A 21,381-nucleotide genomic window follows, 5' to 3' on the forward strand; every position below is an offset into this window, starting at 1 on the left:
TTTACTATTGTGGAATACACATTAGCATTTCACACAATTCCATCACATTGTGCATTTATCTCTTTTGATAACCAGCACGCATTTTAAATGTTTGTAGTCAAATCTCCCGCACAATCGTCTGATTCAGTCGTCCTTGTGATGCACTGAATAGAACATTAGTACTTCTGTTACAAACTACAGTAGTACTTTAAGAAGGATAACACTTTTTTTGTAAAAATGCTGACGACGACAGCTGACAGCAAAAGCGCACCCTACGATTGTGGCCGTAAACAAGGGTTTAAAGCTGTTTTGTACATCGGTAGACCCCAGGATTGGAGTGAGCGACTGCCCTTGTATTTAAGATTTAATATATATTACAAAACCATGAATGAGTGCTACACATTTATTTAAAATAAAATAATAATAATAAAAAAACACAGGTAGGTAATGTTACTCACAACTTACAACACCAGAACCGCTGTTTTTTTATTTTTAACTAATCAGAATGTAGTGTACAATTAATTGTTCAAAACTGTCAGCTGATAGACTTTAAAAATACTTTTTTTTTTTGATTGTACTGATACAGTTCTTAAATTGGTGACGAATAAAAATACTGAGCGTTAGTGTGATTCGTAATTTTATTGGATGCAGAGCTCCAGAAGGATGTGATATACTATACAGGGCATCACTGTGATTGAAGACAGGGAGGGTGTGATATACTATACAGGGCATCACTGTGATTGAAGACAGGGAGGATGTGATATACTATACAGGGCATCACTGTGATTGAAGACAGGGAGGATGTGATATACTATACAGAGCATCACTGTGATTGAAGACAGGGAGGATGTGATATACTATACAGGGCATCACTGTGATTGAAGACAGGGAGGATGTGATATACTATACAGGGCATCACTGTGATTGAAGACAGGGAGGATGTGATATACTATACAGGGCATCGTGGTGATTGAAGACAGGGAGGATGTGATATACTATACAGGGCATCGTGGTGATTGAAGACAGGGAGGATGTGATATACTATACAGGGCGTCACTGTGATTGAAGACAGGGAGGATGTGATATACTATACAGAGCATCACTGTGATTGAATACAGGGAGGATGTGATATACTATACAGAGCATCACTGTGATTGAAGACAGGGAGGGTGTGATATACTATACAGGGCGTCACTGTGATTGAAGAAAGGGAGGATGTGATATACTATACAGGGCATCACTGTGATTGAAGACAGGGAGGATGTGATATACTATACAGAGCATCACTGTGATTGAAGACAGGGAGGATGTGATATACTATACAGAGCATCACTGTGATTGAAGACAGGGAGGATGTGATATACTATACAGGGCATCACTGTGATTGAAGACAGGGAGGATGTGATATACTATACAGGGCATCACTGTGATTGAAGACAGGGAGGATGTGATATACTATACAGGGCATCACTGTGATTGAAGACAGGGAGGATGTGATATACTATACAGGGCATCGTGGTGATTGAAGACAGGGAGGATGTGATATACTATACGGCATCGTGGTGATTGAAGACAGGGAGGATGTGATATACTATACAGGGCATCACTGTGATTGAAGACAGGGAGGATGTGATATACTATACAGGGCATCATGGGGATTGAAGTTCTGCGCTGGAAATGACATAATAGAAAAAATAGAAAAAAAACATGCATGATAAAAATAGCCAAAAAAATAACCAAACCACCAGAGGCAACATTATCCTGCTAGATCCTTTCAAGACAGGCCAAATTACTGCCATCTCAGCACTGGGGCAGTAGCCTAAACGTCGCATGCAAGACACATCATTACCTATTAAAATGAATGTACCCTCAAGATCAATGTTCAAATAAAATGTGAGTTCCTATAATTTGTTTTAGAAAAAGATATATTTTTAATTGGTGTTCTGGTACTTTAAGATTTAGGACTAATCCACTGAAAGCTCCCTTACTTCTTTTTCAGACCAATTACTTCCTGGGTCACTTGCCATTTTGTTGGATTTATTTCTTAAGAAGAACATAAGAACATAAGAAAGTTTACAAACGAGAGGAGGCCATTCAGCCCATCTTGCTCGTTTGGTTGTTAGTAGCTTATTGATCCCAGAATCTCATCAAGCAGCTTCTTGAAGGATCCCAGGGTGTCAGCTTCAACACCATTACTAGGGAGTTGGTTCCAGACCCTCACAATTCTCTGTGTAAAAAAGTGCCTCCTATTTTCTGTTCTGAATGCCCCTTTATCTAATCTCCATTTGTGACCCCTGGTCCTTGTTTCTTTTTCCAGGTCAAAGAAGTCCTGTGGGTCGACATTGTCTATACCTTTTAGGATTTTGAATGTTTGAATCAGATCACCGCGTAGTCTTCTTTGTTCAAGACTGAATAGATTCAATTATTTTAGCCTGTCTGCATACAACATGCCTTTTAAACCCAGGATAATTCTGGTTGCTCTTCTTTGCACTCTTTCTAGAGCAGCAATATCCTTTTTGTAACGAGGTGACCAGAACTGAACACAATATTCTAGGTGAGGTCTTACTAATGCATTGTAAAGTTTTAACATTACTTCCCTTGATTTAAATTCAACACTTCTCACAATATATCTGAGCATCTTGTTGGCCTTTTTTATAGCTTCCCCACATTGTCTAGATGAAGACATTTCTGAGTCAACATAAACTCCTAGGTCTTTTTCATAGTTCCCTTCTTCAATTTCATTATCTCCCATATGATATTTATAATGCACATTTTTATTGCCTGCGTGCAGTACCTTTACACTTTTCTCTATTAAATGTTATTTTCCATGTGTCTGCCCAGTTCTGAATGCTGTCTAGATCATTTTGAATGACCTTTGCTGCTGCAGCAGTGTTTGCCACTCCATCTATTTTTGTGTCGTCTGCAAATTTAACAAGTTTGCTTACTATACCAGAATCTAAATCATTAATGTAGATTAGGAATAGCAGAGGACCTAATACTGATCCCTGTGGTACACCACTGGTTACCTCGCTCCATTTTGAGGTTTCTCCTCTAATCAGTACTTTCTGTTTTCTACATGTTAACCACTCCCTAATCCATGTGCATGCATTTCCTTGAATCCCTGCTGCGTTCAGTTTGAGGATTAATCTTTTTTGCGGGACTTTGTCAAAAGCTTTCTGGAAATCTAAATAAACCATGTCGTATGCTTTGCAATTATCCATTGTCAATGTTGCATCGTCAGAAAAATCAAGCAGGTTAGTTAGACATGATCTCCCTTTCCTAAAACCATGCTGACTGTCTCCCAGGATATTGTTACCATATAGGTAATTTTCCATTTTGGATCTTATTATAGTTTCCATAAGTTTACATATAATAGAAGTCAGGCTCATTGGTCTGTAGTTACCTGGTTCGATTTTGTCTCCCTTTTTGTGGATCGGTATTATGTTTGCTATTTTCCAGTCTGTCGGTACAACCCCTGTGTCAAGAGACTGTTGCATGATCTTGGTTAGCAGTTTGTAAATAACTTCTTTCATTTCTTTGAGTACTATTGGGAGGATCTCATCCGGCCCAGGGGATTTGTTTATTTTAAGAGCTCCTAGTCCCTTTAGCACTTCTGCCTCTGTTATGCTAAAGTTATTTAAAATTGGATAGGAACAGGTCGACATGTCGGGCATGTTATCCGTGTCCTCCTTTGTAAAAACCTGTGAAAAGTAATAATTTAATATATTTGCTATTTTTTTTTCTTCATCTATGATTTTGCCATTTGTGTCTCTTAGACATTTAACCTCCTCTTTGAATGTTCTCTTGCTGTTATAATATTGCAAAAACATTTTGGAATTGGTTTTAGCCCCCTTAGCAGTATTGATTTCTATCTCTCTCTTGGCCTTTCTAACTTCCTTTTTGACTTTTGTTTGCAGGTCCAAGTATTCTTTCTGTGTACTTTGTTTTTGGTCCTTTTTAAACGCTTTGTAAAGTGCCTTTTTTTGCTGAATATTTTTTTTAATTGATCTATTAAACCATTTTGGCCATTTTGTTTTAGATTTAGATTTGTCTACTTTTGGGGTGTAATTGTTTTGCACCTCTAGTACTACATTTTTAAAAAACAGCCATCCTTTTTCTGTGGATGTTTTCTCTATTTTACTCCAATCTACTTCTGTTTGTCTCTGTTTCATACCTTCATAGTTTGCTTTTCTAAAATTGTAAACATTTAGTCATTACCTTTGGGGTTTTAAAAATCACTTCAAATGAGACCATGTTGTGGTCTGAGTTTGCCAATGGCTCTCTGACCTCTGTTTTAGTTATTCTGTCTTCATTATTTGAAAAGACTAAATCAAGGCATGCCTCCCCTCTAGTCTGTGCCTTGACAAATTGCGTTAGGAAGCAGTCATTTGTCATTTCCACCATTTCAATTTCGTCCATCGTGCCCCCCATCGGGTTTTCCCATTTTATATGGGGGAAGTTGAAATCCCCCATTAGTATGGCTTCTCCTTTTCTACACACATTTCGAATGTCATTGTATAACAGATTATTTTGCTCAGCGTCTGAATTTGGCGGTCTATAGCATGCTCCTATTATTATGCCCTTTGAATTTGTGTCCATTATTCTGACCCATATTGATTCTGCATTGTTTTCTTTGTCTTTGGAGCAACCAGACGAAGTTTCTTTTTTTCCCTGCTTCTGCCTATCTGAACCCAGCTGTTTCGACTCTCTTCCATCTCCCAACAACACGTGGCGGAACAGGAAATTGCGTTTACTTGGAGAAAAAAAATCCACCTTGAACGTAAAATGCGATGGCTGTGACGGCATTGCCATTTACACTGAAAGTAATGTGTTTCAGTACCTGCGCTGTAAAGTGTGGCTGCATTTTACCGGCATTTCCCATTTACACTTAAAGTGATAACGCATCAGTGCCGCCACAGACACAGCAAATTGCTTCAGTGTAAACATGCCTTGAGTAATGCTGCATTTAAAAATAGCCATAAATACTATATTAAGAAAATATTGCTGTATAGAAAACACTCAGTCAGGTCTATAACATATAATGGCCTAACGGTAGACCTAACTGAGTGACAAAGCCTCCTAAATAAATATCATTACACACACGTTTTGTGTGTTGTCAAAGTCATACTGCCGTTATTATTTTATCGATTACAGTGAAATCATTGGTTTAATCAGATTGAACACTGTCGTTTTCTTTTTTTAAAATGTTTTGGTCAAGTCCCTTTTTTTTTCTTAATGAGCTTACCTTCTCTGACAGCCTCGATCTCCCCCTGTCCGCCACCACATTTTTCTAGTGGCAGCTAGTATCATCAGCCCTTGATTCAAAATGCTCAAAATGTGTTGATATTCTGACATTCAGAATCTTAAATGCTGCGCCACGAGGAGACCACGTGGTCCGCTGATAGAGATGGCAGCTTAGAGTCCACTCTCCTCCTCATCTCGCGCCTATTATTATTTTTTGCATTACTAAAGTTTGCTCTCACTCATATTTTTGATTATTTTTCATTACCTGATACGCTCTAGAATGTCGCAATCTCAGAAGTGTTCTGCCGAGCTGCCTTTGTCTCCTAACAAAGCTTCAAAGCCTGTTGCTGCTCCCGACATGTCCGCCATGTTTGGGATGTTTAAGGAGGAACTCACTTGCCAACTTTCCGCCTTCGAGGGAAAACTGCAGGCGCTGAGAGATGAGTTTGTCAAAATGATAAACACTGAAATTTCTGCTGTCAAAAAGGAGATTGGTGCAGTAAAATCTGATCTGTCTTCTATACGTGCCGCTACTGACAGCAGTGTGAAAGCGAACGCCATGCTGACAGCCAGACTCGACCGAGTTGAGCCTGAAGGGGCGAGACAACAGGATCGTTCACGCCGCAACAGTCTTCGCATCGTGGGCTTAAAGGAGGATGCTGAAGGTGATGATCCTATCGGCTTTTTAATGAAGATGCTCCCGCAGTGGCTCCCATCTCTTGCAGGCAGAAACTTCGAAGTGATGCGGGCGCACCGTCTTCCTCCAAATAATTCCTTCTCCGAGTGACAAACCCCGCACCTTTATCTTCAACCTGCTCCGGTACACCGACAGACAGCTCATTCTTCAGGCTGCCAGGAAAGATCCCCCTCGCTTTGAGGGGCAATCACTTCGATTTTACCCGGATTACATTGCTGTCATGGCTCGGAAAAGACATGCCTTCTCGCCGTCCCTCTCTCTTCTCCGTTCCCGGGGTATCCAGGCCTTCATCTTATACCCTGCAATATGTAAGATCGTGCACGGTTCCCGGATCTTTCTGTGCCATGCTCCAGAGGAGGTGCAGGACTTTCTTGAGTCGCTGAACAGCACTGCTTCACCCCGAGACTCACCTAGCCGCTTCTCCGTTCTGGCAACTGAAGAAATGGTGGGATGATGTCCTCCTTTGGACTGCATGGGACTGTGTCACTGTCAAGTGGTATTACAGGTCTGTATTTGCGACAAAAGAAACACTATAATATTGGTGAAATAACACTCCAGAATTCATTAACACTACAGCTAATTTTAGTTCATAGCGCTATTGCTTTTAATTTACATATTGTTCACATTACTATTAATAAGATACATTATCGTCGATGGGCCCGGTACGGTCCATAGTCTTTCTTTGAGAATGTTACTAGTAATCAAACAGTCAAGTTTTTTTTTTTTTTTTTTTTTTTTAATCATTATTATTTTTGTTATTATGATGCCTATCTTTGGCCAATTGATTTGGGTTAATGTGACACTTTTTGGTTAATCTGCTGTATTTGGAACTTTATTGACTATGTTACTGTGTTGTTGATATGTTCTATTTCTATGCATTTAAGGTTTTAATATTTTGTTCTATTTTCCGATCAATGTTTATTTATTCTTCTCTATTTCTGTGGGGCAGGTTGGGGGCGCTAGTTTTAAGGCTTTCGCTGCCCGCTTTCACAGTGGCCAAGTCGATTGAATTAGAGGAGGGAGGGTGCGCTGAGGTAGCTTTTTCTCAGCTCTGCGCCTGGGCAATTGTTATTTTTCTTTTTACTTCTGTTCGGTGTATTCCTGGGCTTTGGGTGGGAAGATGGCAATTTGGGGAGGGAGAAGGACTCTAATCAAGTGCTTTTTGGGTTGTATTTATACATTTCTGTGAAGGTCACACTGGTTTACTCTTTTATTAACCCTTTGCAGTCCATTTATTAATTGCGTGTCAGGCACGCCAGGTCTATTTAATTTTCACACGCGCAGTTCATTTTATATGCGCGGTTTAAAAGTATTTTTTTTCACAGTCAAACGAGTTTAAATGGCCCTGCATATCAACAAAGCACTCACTAGGCATCTCCAGCCCCGCCCCACCCTTTCGTTTGCTATAGCGTTCACCTATGTAAGAAATAAATAATAATAATAATAATAGTCGTACATACCGATCGATCATCTCCGGATCACTTGTTTTATCACCAAACTCCTCAATAATGCGATCCAAGTCATTATTTTATTACTATAACATCTGAAAAAAGCTCTGCAAATGTCCATGATAGTCTCTGTGCGCTGACGCACTCAGCCAGCTTGTTTACTATGACCGCCCCGTTATCTGATACCTGATACCATGTATGACTATTCATGAGATACGCCTTTATTTTATTTTTTATTTTTTTTCGACTTGTCTCGGCTCCTGTCGCTCCCACTCGGCAATTGAATGGTTTTCTCGGCTTTTTCCGGAGAAAAAATGACTAAACACCCGTTTATTGCGTTGCTATAATGATGTCGGACCCAGTCCGACAAAGGACCTGTGAGGAATAATTGCAATGTTGGACCCAGTCCGACAATGGACCGCAAAGGGTTAAGGTTGTACCGCTAGCCGTGTACTCTGTTTCTTTGCCTCCGATCAGTGCATCAGTGGATTGGTTTTCGATTCCTATGACTGATATTACATTATTATCTTGGAACACACGTTTTAAACTCCCCGCAAAAGTGATCTGCCTGTCTCGATTTTCTGCTTAGGAAACATGTTGATGTTGTTGCATTCAGGAATCACATTTGAGAGAATGTGATGTTAACAGATTTTCTAATAAACACTATTACGTGGCTGCCTCGAGCTGTGCCGACTCCAGGTCTAAAGGTGCTTTAGTATTACTAAGACGCAGTTTACCTATCACTGTTCAGGAACCACACGGTACTCTAGATGGCAGAGTGGCATTTTTGAAGACTATTATATCTGATAAAAAGATTGCATTTGTATCAGTTTATGCCCCAGCGATTTATGACCCAGACTTTTTTAGCTCGCTAACTACTATATTGCTGGACATGTCAGATTATAGCCTTGTTCTCGGCGCTGACATGAACGTGGTGGTTAACCCTGCTATCGACCGATCGAGTCTGGATCAAGGCAGGACACAACAGACGGCTTCTCTCACTTTGCAGAGATTTATTTCAGATTTAGGGTTTATAGACTTGTTTCGCATATTTAACCCGTCTGCTAAAGAATTGACTTTCTTTTCGGCCAGACATAAATCTTTTTCTAGGATTGATTTTATTTTTGTATCGAGAAAGCTTTTTTCCGAAGTACACAGTATTGACATTAATCCTGCCGCGTTATCTGATCATTCGAGTGTCACTTCTAGATTAGTGTTGGCTGACACTCCCACTCAAGCTACACGATGGCGCTTCAATACAACTTTACTGCAAAATGAGTCTTTTCGTGTAACAATGCAAGCTAAATTGGATGAGTTTATTAGTTTTAACCATGGCTCGGTGGATGACCCACGTGTAGTATGGGATGTAGTCAAGGGATTTATTAAAGATACTTCCACTTTATTTGCTTCTAATTTGAATAAATCTAGACTTAGTAAGATTAAAGAGTTAGAAACTAAATTGGCTGTATTAAATCATAATTTACAAAATTCCTATTCTGAGACCACTGCACTTGAACTCGACTTGGTTAAAAAAGAATTACTTGCTTTGCTTAGGCATCGGGCAGAGTTTCTTATTCACAGGGCTAGACAGAATTATTACCTTAATGGTTCAAAACCCTCTCATCTCTTGGCTCTCAGACTACACAATAATGAGCGTTTGGCGAACATACCATCTATTAGATCTTCACAGGGTGGATTACTGACTGACCCCTCGCAAATTAATTCGGAATTTCGCTCCTTCTATTCTAAATTTTACAGCTCAGACACCCCCTTTGATCAGACCACATGTACGCATTTCCTACAAGACCTTAGACTGCCACGTCTTTCAGCTGAAGAAGCATCTGTACTTGGCGCGCCGATATCACTAGCTGAATTAAAAGAGGTTTTGCAAGATATGAAAAAATCAAAATCGCCTGGTTTTGATGGAATACAACCTGAGTTTTTTCTTACTTTTTTTAATCAGCTAGGACCGCTTCTGTTAAAGATGATACAAACCGTTATTGAAAAGGGCTCGTTTGGAAGAGATGTTAATTCGGCTATTGTATCTCTATTGTGAAAAAAAGATAAAGACCCCACTAATTGTGCGAGCTACAGCCCTCTGTCGTTAATAAACTCTGATGTCAAGATCTATGCCAAGGTCTTGTCACGTCGTCTTGAGGTTTATATGACTAAACTGGTTCATCATGACCAGACAGGCTTTATCAAGTCACGCCTCGCATCTGACAATGTGCGTCACCTTCTTCATATTATCCATGCAGCTATGGAGATCAATACTCCTTGTGCAGTCTTGTCACTGGATGCTGAGAAAGCCTTTGATCGCTTTGAATGGGGGTACCTGTGGTCGGTTTTGGAGCATATGGGTTTGGGGTCAGACTTTATTAGTATGATTAAGGTGTTATATGCTAACCCATCTGTAATGGTGCTTACGGGCAGTAAATGTTCTTCCCAGTTTGCTATCTCCAGGGGTACCCGTCAGGGTTGCCCGCTCTCTCTGCTTCTGTTCGCCCTATCACTTGAACCGCTTGCCCAGGCTGTTCGTCAGTCAACAGCTTTTAATCCTATTAATATCAATGCTACTCAGCATCACATTTCACTCTATGCTGATGATGTGCTTTTATTTGTTGGTAATGCGCCTCAATCACTCCCTCATTTACTGTCCATTTTTGATGATTTTAGTTTGTTATCAGGTTATAAGGTCAATTGGTCTAAGTCCGTCCTAATGCCCCTGAATGCTGCAATGAGAAAATTATTTATTATTATTTGTTTATTTAGCAGACGCCTTTATCCAAGGCGACTTACAGAGACTAGGGTGTGTGAACTATGCATCCGCTGCAGAGTCACTTAAAACTACGTCTCACCAGAAAGACGGAGCACAAGGTGGTTAAGTGACTTGCTCAGGGTCACACGAGTCAGTGGCTGAGGTGGGATTTGAACCGGGGACCTCCTGGTTACAAGCCCTTTTCTTTAACCACTGGACCACACAGCCTCCTCAACCTGCCTTATAATATACCGGTGGTCAAGCATTTCAGATATCTTGGCGAAGAAATATACTCCTCACTGCATGCTATCACTTCGAATAACTTTAACACAATTTTCAGACAGATAGAGTCTGAACCAGATGGACCCACCTCCCCAACTCACTACAAGGTCTCAATAGTCAAAATAAATGTACTTCCACGCATTAACTTCTTTAGTTCTATGATCCCCCTTTCCCCCACTACTAATTATTAGGACAAATTGCATAGTATGATTGCTAAATTTGTATGGAATGGGAAGGGTTCCCGCATTAAACTTTCTACTCTTCAACGTGAAAAATACACAGGAGGGCTATCATTGCCTAATTTTAAGTATTATTTTTGGTCATTCGTACTTCGTCCAATTGCATCTTGGCTGGACTCCAATGTTCATGTTTCCTGGCGACCAATCGAGGAAAAATTGGTATTTCCGCACAGACTTCAAGATTTGGTTTACTCAGCTGTTCCTCTCAAACATTGTAAATTGCGTTTTGGCCCTATAATCTCCCATCTAATTTCTGTGTAGTGCACAGTTGAAAAGCACACCAAAATTCAGTTCAAATGGCACTCACATACTCCTATTTTTCATAATTATAAACTTTTATCAGGCGTTCGCCCCTTTCGCTTTCCACAATGGAGGTACAGGGGAATACACACTCTCTCAGACATTTGTAGGGATAAGTACCTTTGTGTGTTCCAAGATTTACAGCTACAATTTGATGTACCAAAATCTTCCTATTTTTTTTATTTACGTCTACGTTCCACAATGCGTGCCTATGGGGTGCCTTGGGGTACCGAGCTGCCTTCACACATATTACACAATATTCTAGTTAAGGGGTGTCACAAAGACGGCCGGAGTGGGTGGCGTCAGACCAGATGCAGGAAATAAACAGACAGAGATTTGGGGTTTGGTGAAGCTGAGCGAATGCTTTCGCTCAGCATTTAATAACAGAACAGAAAATAAAAGGTTTGAAACAACAAAACACAGCACACGGCACTTGAGGCCAAAATAAATAGACGAACAAAACGGACTAGACAGACAAACACGGTGAGCAGATAACAATATTTACGTTCTTTTATATTTACTTTACTCCTTCTCTCTCTCCCGTTCTCCACTCACCGAACACCCAACCCCGACTGAAAGAAATGTGCATCTATATATACTGTTGTGCTGGGATTCAATTACTAATTAATTATTCACTTGAATCCCAGCACGTGAATTAATTCTGTGCAACCCCGTGCTCACATATTACATTTAACCAGCACGTGAAGTGATTTGTTCCCTCCTCGTGCCTAAATACAAATCTACACTTTTTAAATCACACGTGAAACACAGACCCGTTTATATCCCGTGTACCAATGACTATACACCAACATTAACACATGCACGCAACATACAACACATAATATGCACACAGGGGCGGGGCACATTGCCACAAGGGGGTAAAATCAAAGGGCTTGGTGACCACACTTTATACCCTCCTTCTCCAGGCATCATACAAACCTTTTGTGATTAATACTGTTTGGAAAAGGGACTTATCCTTTATAGATAAAGAAATATCTTGGGTCACAGAATGGAATAATTTAAGGACAGCTTCTAAGAATCCTAATCATCAGCTTATCCACTTCAACTTTCTTCATAGAACATACTTAACCCCTCGCAAAGGATGTCATATGAAACTGGCCCCTACTCTCCTTTGCATGCTCTATCCCCAGGGTACCGTAGGTACATTCTTACATATGATCTGGGAATGTTCTGATGTGCTTGTGTCCTGGAAGCAGGTCTTTACAACCCTATATGTTATTCTTAATAGTGAGATTCCTTGTTCACCTAAAATATTATTATTAGATGATGACTCTTCACTTGATCTTTCTGTTAATCAAAAATGGTTAGCCGGCATCACTGCAGCTAAAAAAATGATAGCCCTTCATTGGCAGCAATGGATTCTCTCTTTCCTGGACATTGTTCATTTGGAGCTTTCCACCGCTCGGATCCATGGGGCCGGGGAGGGGACTGTGCGGGCCTGGGAGTCGGCTTCAGACTTTATCAAGACCTTGCTGGACAGACCTTAACCTGTTATTGACTGAATTCTGCTTCTAGGGTCCTTCTTGGGGTGGGTGGGGTGGATTGGATGGGGAGTTGCCATCAGGGGGGGGGTTGGTCTAATTGTTTTGTGTATTGTATTGTTTTCTTTAATTAAATAAAAAAAAAAAAAAAAAAAAAATGATCACAAATGCTGCGCCACGAATATTCGCTTCTCGTTGGTCAGTTTCCCTAGTTACGGCATGCGCAGCGCCAGAATCGGATAAGAAAATCGGATCAGTGGAGCCTGCTCATGATCTGTTTAGTACAACGCCTTCTCAAGATTCGGCTCCAGTGAGCCCGGATCCGATCCTGTTTTTTGATCTTGTTAGTACAACCGGCCCCAGGTGTATAAAATGGATGATCACTGGTGTTAATATTAGAGTTAATGCTGTTGGAAGGTGAAGGTGTGTTGCTTTGCTTTGCTGTGCTGTGCTGTGCTGTGCTGTGCTTTATTTTCTGTGAGTTTTGTATAGACCTTTTGTTTTGGCCCTTGTGCCATTTGTTTTGTTTTTGTGTTTTTGTCTGTACTGTGTAGAGTTGTAAATAAATGTGTGCGATCGTGCTATAACTGCAGCTTTATTGTCTCAGGCTCTCCTTCCTGCTTGTTACCAGCCTTGGCTGTGATGCTACCCTGTCACACAAGCCCACAGTTTTCAATGGCTCTGTGGAGGGCTTCTTAAACCGAACAAGTAAAGTGTATATTTCAAGAGTACCTGTTAGCAGCAGTGCCATAACATCTCATCCCTTTGTTAGTACGTTGTGTGTAAGGTTAACCAATTGTCATAAAAAACTTGGTTTTAACATTATTTAGCAGAAGTTATTGATAGAATCAGATTCTGGGATATAGGGGGTTGTCTGTATATCTGTATATCCGTCCATCTGTATATCACACTTGCGTGTTTGCTTATAGAGATCCAGTTAGTAGTTAGAACACTCTCTCCGCTGCTTGTGTCCTGGTATAACAGTGTGTCTGTCTCTCTCAGAAAGCCAGCAAAGAACCCCCTCCAGGGTTCAGCTTGAAGTCCTCCAGCCCAAGTGGTCCGCCACCACAGTACTACCAAGCCCCTGCCAGCCTGCCAGAGGAGGGGGGGAGGACACCACTTCATGTGGCCTGCATGAGGGACAGTGACTACCAGGTGACAGAGCCTTCCACTGCACTCTACTGCACTCACACCTCCATTCACTGCACTCCACTGCACTCACCACCTCCTTTCACTGCACCCCACTGTACTGTCACCTCCATTCACTGCACTCTACTGCACTCATCACCTCCATTCACTGCACTCTACTGCACTCACACCTCCATTCACTGCACTCTACTTTGCTCACACCTCCATTTACTGCACTACACTGCACTCACATCTCCATTCACTGCGATCCACTGCACGCACACCTCCATTCACTGCACTCTACTGCACTCACACCTGCATTTACTGCACTCCCACCTCCATTCACTGCACTCACACCTCCATTTACTGCACTCCCACCTCAATTCACTGCACTCTACTGCACTCCCACCTCCATTCACTGCACTCTACTTTGCTCAGACCTCCATTTACTGCACTACACTGCACTCACACCTCCATTCACTGCACTCTACTGCACTCACACCTCCATTCACTGCATTCTACTGCACTCACCACCTCTGTTCACTGCACTCTGCTGCACTCACCACCTCTATTCACTGCACTCTACTGTCACCTCCATTCACTGCACTCTACTGTACTTTCACTTCCATTCACTGCACTACACTCACACCTCCATTCACTACACTCACACCTCCATTCACTGCACTCACACCTCCGTTCACTGCACTCACACCTCCGTTCACTGCACTCCACTGCACTCACACCTCCATTCACTGCACTCTACTGCAATCACCACCTCCATTCACTGCACTCTACTGCACTCACACCTCCATTCACTGCACTCCACTGCACTCACCTCCTCCATTCACTGGATCTCACTGTGCTTCTCTCGACTTCACTTCACCTCCTCACTCTGCCTTTACACAGACACAGGGCATGTTGTTAGCAGGCTGGGGGCTCAGTTGACAGAGTGACTCTCAGCTGCTGTATAATGAGCTTCTCATTCTAGAATGCCCGGGACGTGGTCGCACTGCTGCTGAAGCACAAGGCCAACCCCAACACACTGTGGAGCGGCCACTCCCCACTCTCATTGGCTGTCGCCAGCGGCAACGATTTGGTAAGCATTCATATCTGTTATTCATTTTAAGCAGATAACATATGACATATTAGGATAACATTTGAGGGAAGTATTGGTTATTAAAATATGTATTTGAAGAGGGGAAGATTGTCTATTCAGGGATACCAAGATATTTAGTAAGCAAGGGGTTTGAGTGACTGCTGTGAGTAGTGCAGCTGGCAACAAGGGAAAGACCTCGTGACAGCCTGGAGAGACAGCTGACAGAAGGAAAGAGACCCCATTGGGGCTGGCAAGGGTTAGCTACCCTTGTCGGCAGTATCCAGCTCTGTGTTTACAGGATGCTGGAGACACCCGCCCAAGGCTTCTAAGAAATTAAAGAGAAAAATACCCCTAGAGTCTGCGAGAGCGGGGGCAGGAGATGACTCAACGTTGGACAACACGTTACTTCACAAAAGACTAGTTCAAGATATGCAGTTAGCAAAGACATGGAACTCCAGGTTTGTGTCTGCAGCTGGAGCAAGGCGACAACAGTCAGGGGTTTGAAGATTCATCAAGGGAGAATGAAATACTTGAGGGAGAAGGGACAAGGGCCTCGCATTGATCAGTACTTCTTACGAGTCAAGTCAGTCGAATGAAATCCAGCGACAGGAAGCAAACCACAGTTTGCAGGATATTAGCACCCCTGTCATAGACATGAGGAGGACTTGCATGAATACAGTTAGTGATGAACCTAATGATCCTTGTGAACCCAGTCAGACAAACCAGCATAATAGAGAAAAGAACCTCAATGGGCACAAGCCTGGGGTTAAATGACCAAGAGCTTGTGAGAAAACTGCGTGGGACACAGTAAACACAGATCTCTGGTTTGCGTTGGAAAGGTTAATTGGAACAGTTGAAAAGAAGCTGGATCAATTTGGGGACATCATCTATGCATATGGAAGCGAGAGGTTTGGAGTTGAAAAAAGGAAGGAAAAAGTACAAACTATTCCTGGAAAGTCTAGACGGCAGCAGGAGATTGAACGCTTAGTTAGAGAAAGGAGACAGCTGAGGAAGAAATGGAGAAGAGCAGAACAAAGTCAGGAGGAGGGACTCAATCTCTTACAAAGGGTCATAAAAGATAAGCTTGCAACATTGCGCAGAGCTGAGCGCCTACTGAAATGCTACAAAAAGAAGGAGCGTGCGAGAACTAACTTTTATAAAGACCCATTCAAATTTGCAAAGAGGTTATTCACCAGTGAGAAGAATGGCACACTATATGCATCTAAGTTCGAGCTGGAGAGATATTTGGAGGAAACACATACAGATTCAAAAAGGCAGGAGCCTATGTCAATTCCACCTATCAATCCACCAGAATACCAAATGGAGGACTGTGCACCTCAGTGGAAAGAAGTAGAGCAAACTGTGAAAAAAGCAAGGGATCTCCAGGGCCTAATGGAGTTCCGTACAGAGTGTACAAGAGTGCTTCAGGAGTTCTACGAATCCTGTGAAAATTGATGAAAGTGGCATGGGAAGGTTCTGCCAAGAGCATGATACCGAGCAGGTGGAGTCTTTATACCTAAAGAAAAAGATTCTACAAGCATCAATCAGTTTCGTCCTATTTCCCTATTAAACGTAGAAGGCATGATTTTCTTCAGCATTATTGCTCAGAGATTGTCAACTTACCTATTAAAGAACTGCTTCATTGACACTTCATTACAAAAAGCGGGCATTCCAGGTTTCCCAGGATGCTTAGAACACATCAATGTGATCTGGCAACAAATTCAATCAGCTAAAAAGGAGAGGAAGGAGCTCCATGTGACATTCCTGGATTTGGCTAATGCATATGGTTTAGTGCCACATGAACTTCTTTGGGCAGCATTTTATTTTTTCAGTGTACCGATGACAATAACAAATTTAGTGAAAGCCTACTTTGGGATTTGCAATTTAGTTTTTCAACTTCAGAATTCACCACTACATGGGAATGCCTAGAAGTTGGAATAATGGCAGGATGCACCATTTCTCCACTGGCTTTTACCATGGCAATGGAAGTAATCATTAGGGCATCAAAATGGGTAGTGGGAGGCGAGCGCTTGGCTTCTGGAATGCGACTACCACCAATTCGAGCATACATGGATGACATGACAACCATGACTACAACAGTAGCCTGCACTAATCGCTTATTGGGCAAATTAACCAATAACCAATTGAATGGGCACGAATGCAATTCAAGCCCATTAAATCAAGAAGCATCTCTATAATTAAAGGTAAAGTAGTAGATAAAATGTTCTACATTAATGGTGAGGCAGTACCAACAGTGTCTGAGAAGCCAGTGAAAAGTCTTGTGAGATGGTACGACGGGGATCTAAAGGACACAGTTCGTGTGGGAGAAGTTAGACAACAAGCAGTGGAAGGGTTGAAGAGCATAGACAGCAGCGCTTTATCAGGCAAACTAAAACTCTGGTGCTTTCAGTTTGGTCTACTGCCAAGGCTGCTGTGGCCACTGACTGTGTACAAGGTTTCTTTGACAACAGTAGAAAAGCTGGAAGCTTTAATCAGTTCATACATCAGGAAATGGTTGGAAGTTCCACGCTGCCTCAGCAGAGTGGGACTTTATGGTAAAGGAATACTGCAGCTACCAGTCTCTGCTCTAACCGAGGATTTAAGTGCGCCAAGGTCCGACTAGAAATGACATTAGTAGATTCACGAGACAAATGCTTAAGGGAGGCAGCATCTATGCTGAAAACTGGACGAAAGTAGGCGGTAAAGAAAGCTGTGGAGGATGCAAAGGCTGCTCTTCGAATTGGTGATATCATGGGGCAAGTTCAGCATGGAAGAGGGGGTCTTGGTCTCAGTTCAGCTCCTCCTACATGGCACAAGGCACCCCCAGCTCAACTGAGGAAGCTGGTAGTCAACGAGGTGCAAAAGCAGGCGGAGAAGATGAGGTGCGTAAAGGCCATTTCCCAGGCCAAGCAGGGAGAATGGATGAGATGGGAGAGTGTGGAACAACGCAAGATTGGCTGGCAAGACCTATGGTCAATGGAACAGAGCAGGATCAGTTTCCTCATCAGGTCAACATATGATGTTCTCCCATCACCACAGAACCTAAACCTCTGGGTAAGAGAGGATCCCTCATGTCCTTTGTGTTCATCACCTGCAACATTAAGGCACATTTTGACAGGATGTAAGGTGGCTCTTAGCCAAGGACGGTTTACTTGGCGCCATGACCAGGTGCTGCGATGTTTGGCCTTAGCATTGGAAGACAAGCGTAACATGACCAATAAGTTGCCACCTGTTCCATCAAAACATTACACACAAAAGACAACATTCCTCTGCCCAGGATGTCTCAATGTGACCATTTTAAGAAATGTGAAAGCAGAACGCACAGAGACACTTAGGACTGTAATTAGGAAGTGTACTGCTGAGAAAAAACAAACAAAAAATGAATGGAATTAAAAATGAAATGCACTGCAGCTTACTTGATCACAGTAAAAATTAAAAATAAAACACATTCACTAAATTTAGCTCTCAGATTGTGCCAATGAAAATATCGAAAATATGACAAATGTGCTTGCTGTGGTGTATTTAATATTGTAAATATAGCCGAACTAACTCACTGCAATTTAAATTTGTTTTTACCGAAAAATAAACTTAACATGTGTCATTGGGTCAGTGTGTCATTGGGTCAGTGAGGGTTAGTATCTCATTGGGTCAGTGAGGGTCTGTATCTCATTGGGCCAGTGAGGGTCTGTATCTCATTGGGCCAGTGAGGGTCAGCGTGTCATTGGGTCAGTGAGGGTCAGTATCTCATTGGGTCAGTGAGGGTCAGTATCTCATTGGGTCAGTGAGGGTCAGTATCTCATTGGGTCAGTATCTAATTTGGTCAATGAGGGTCAGTATCTCATTGGGTCAGTGAGAGTCAGTATCTCATTGGGTCAGTGAGGGTTAGTATCTCATTGGGTTAGTGAGGGTCAGTGTGTCATTGGGTCAGTGAGGGTCAGTATCTCATTGGGTAAGTGTGTCTCTTTTGTGTCTGCAGGCTATAGAGGAGCTCCTGGCAGGAGGCGCTGACCCAAACCTGCCGCTGTCCAGCCGAGTGGGGAGCGTGCTCTGTGCTGCTGTCAACATCACCTATGACGGCAAGAGAAGCTCACAACAGAAAATCACTCTGGTAAACAACACTGCCACCTACTGCACCAGCCAGGACTGCAGCAGTTTAAAACAATATCAGCAAAATTATACAGTCGCATACAAAAGTAATGACACCCTACATTTAATACAAGAAAACATGTAAAATACAAGCATTTAATGAACATTAGCCACTAATTAATACACCATTTCAGATAGTTTTACAAACAATCTTCATAAAAAAACAAACAGAATTTCAAATATTTGAAAGGCATTTCAAATTTTATTATTTTTATTTTATTTATTTATTTCTTAGCAGACGCCCTTACCCAGGGCGACTTACAGTTGTAAACAAATACATTTCAAGAATATTTCAAATATTTGTTAATGACAAAAGTATTGGCACCTTTACAATAAAAGTCTGTAAAAGGTTAATAGAACGAATTAAAAAATATATTCATTGATTGAAAACCATTACACAGTAATTAAGCTGCATTATATAGTCAATAGCCAGAAAAAGAGGTAATTGGGGCTGTTGTCAAGGATAGACGCAGTGCAAGCAATTGCGGCTGTAAAATCCAAATTGCCTAGCGGCCTGGCAATTATTTTGCACTGCGGCCTATGTAAGCTTAAGAGCAATGCAAATTACTCAACACGCACACACAATGAGCTACAATCATGATAATAAGGGTCTTAATGAGGGCCACACTTACAGCCCAGAGGTGAGGTGAGTTAAGAGTACAGAGCAGTCGGCGCTGTATGAGATTTGTGGAGCATGAAAATCAAACTAAACAAAATAATATGTCAGGGAAAGGGCAGCAAAGTTTTTTTGGCACACGGAAAAGAAAATAAACGCTTTCTGAGGAGGAGCTGAGAGTCCTTACAGCTGAGGTCATTCAGCATGAAATTGAGTTATCTGTAAAAGCCTCAGCCAACATCAGTTATGCTACCAAAGAGGCCATATGGTCCCCTATAGTGGCAGGGTCTTCTCCGTCTTGCCCTTCTCTCCCTGTTCCTGCCTCTCCTCAACAAGAGCTAAGTGTCGCCGCATAAAGAAGTGTACCACAGCAGCCATCCTGAAGCCAATGACAGGTCTCTGCAGGTGTGTGCTTTTATACAGCTCTTACTTACTCCTGCAATGGTTTGTACCTTGTAAGAGGAGGTGCAAAGTTGGTGGAGGGTCAGCAGTTGCCTAGTGCAAGGCAAAATCTTTACATCTCATTATAATAAGAAAGAACATAAGAAAGTCTTGTCACAATGACGGCCGGAGTGGGTGGCGTCAGACCAGATGCAGGAAATAAACAGACAGAGATTTGGGGTTTGGTGAAGCTGAGCGAATGCTTTCGCTCAGCATTTAATAACAGAACAGAAAATAAAAGGTTGGAACACAAAAACAGGACACGGCACTGGTAGCCAAAATAAATAGACAAACAAAACGTACTAAACACTTAACAAGCGGTGCACGGAGAGACAAACAAACACGGTGAGTACAACACTTATATTTACGCTTTCTTTCACTATTTAGTTTCTCCTTCTCCACACCCGTTCTCCACTCTCGAACACCCAACCCCGACTGAATGAAATGTGCATCTATATATACTGTTGTGCTGGGATTCAATTACTAATTAATTATTCACTTGAATCCCAGCACGTGAATTGAATTAAACCCCGTGCTCACATATTACATTTAACCAGCACGTGAAGTGATTTGTGCCCTCCTCGTGCCTAAATATAAATCTACATTTTTAAATACACGTGAAACACAGACCCGTTTATATCCCGTGTACCAATCTATACACCAACATTAACACACGCACGCAACATACAACACATAACACACAATTGCACACAGGGGCGGGGCACATTGCCACAAGTCTACAAACGAGAGGAGGCCATTCGGCCCATCTTGCTCATTTGGTTGTTAGTAGCTTATTGATCCCAGAATCTCATCAAGCAGCTTCTTGAAGGATCCCAGGGTGTCAGCTTCAGCAACATTACTCAGGAGTTGGTTCCAGACCCTCACAATTCTCCTTTATCTGATCTCCATTTGTGACCCCTGGTCCTTGTTTCTTTTTTCAGATCAAAAAAGTCCCCTGGTTCGACATTGTCAATACCTTTTAGAATTTTGAATGCTTGAATCAGACCACTGTGTAGTCTTCTTTGTTCAAGACTGAATAGATTCAATTATTTTTGCCTGTCTGCATATGACATGCCTTTTAAACCAGGAATAACTCTGGTTGCTCTTTACACTCTTTCTAGTGCAGCAATATCCTTTTTGTAGCAAGGTGACCAGAACTGAACACAATATTCTAGATGAGGTCTAACTAATGCATTGTAAAGTTTCAACATTACTTCCCTTGATTTAAATTCAACACTTTTCACAGTATATCCGAGCATCTTGTTGGTCTTTTTTTATAGCTTCCCCACATTGTCTAGATGAAGACATTTGTGAGTCAACATAAACTCCTTTTCATAGATTCCTTCTTCAATTTCAGTATCTGATATTTATAATGCACATTTTTATTGCCTGCGTGCAGTACCTTTACACTTTTCTCTATTAAATGTTATTTTCCATGTGTCTGCCCAGTTCTGAATGCTGTCTAGATCATTTTGAATGACCTTTGCTGCTGCAGCAGTGTTTGC

The 21,381-nt window shown here is 41.8% G+C and overlaps 1 protein-coding gene across 1 annotated transcript in view; it reads left to right on the top strand.

The window, feature by feature from the left end:
* Nucleotides 1–21,381, top strand: part of ankmy1 (ankyrin repeat and MYND domain containing 1) — a 121,138-nt gene that overhangs the window by 38,886 nt on the left and 60,871 nt on the right. Inside the window, exons 10-12 of the mRNA XM_034038718.3 lie at nt 13,452–13,604; nt 14,566–14,673; nt 18,650–18,781. Of these exons, the coding sequence (XP_033894609.2) occupies nt 13,452–13,604; nt 14,566–14,673; nt 18,650–18,781 (393 nt within the window). The remainder of the gene's footprint in view (nt 1–13,451; nt 13,605–14,565; nt 14,674–18,649; nt 18,782–21,381) is intronic.

The sequence above is a fragment of the Acipenser ruthenus genome, chromosome 17 (assembly GCF_902713425.1).
Source record: "Acipenser ruthenus chromosome 17, fAciRut3.2 maternal haplotype, whole genome shotgun sequence".
Taxonomy (NCBI): domain Eukaryota; kingdom Metazoa; phylum Chordata; class Actinopteri; order Acipenseriformes; family Acipenseridae; genus Acipenser; species Acipenser ruthenus.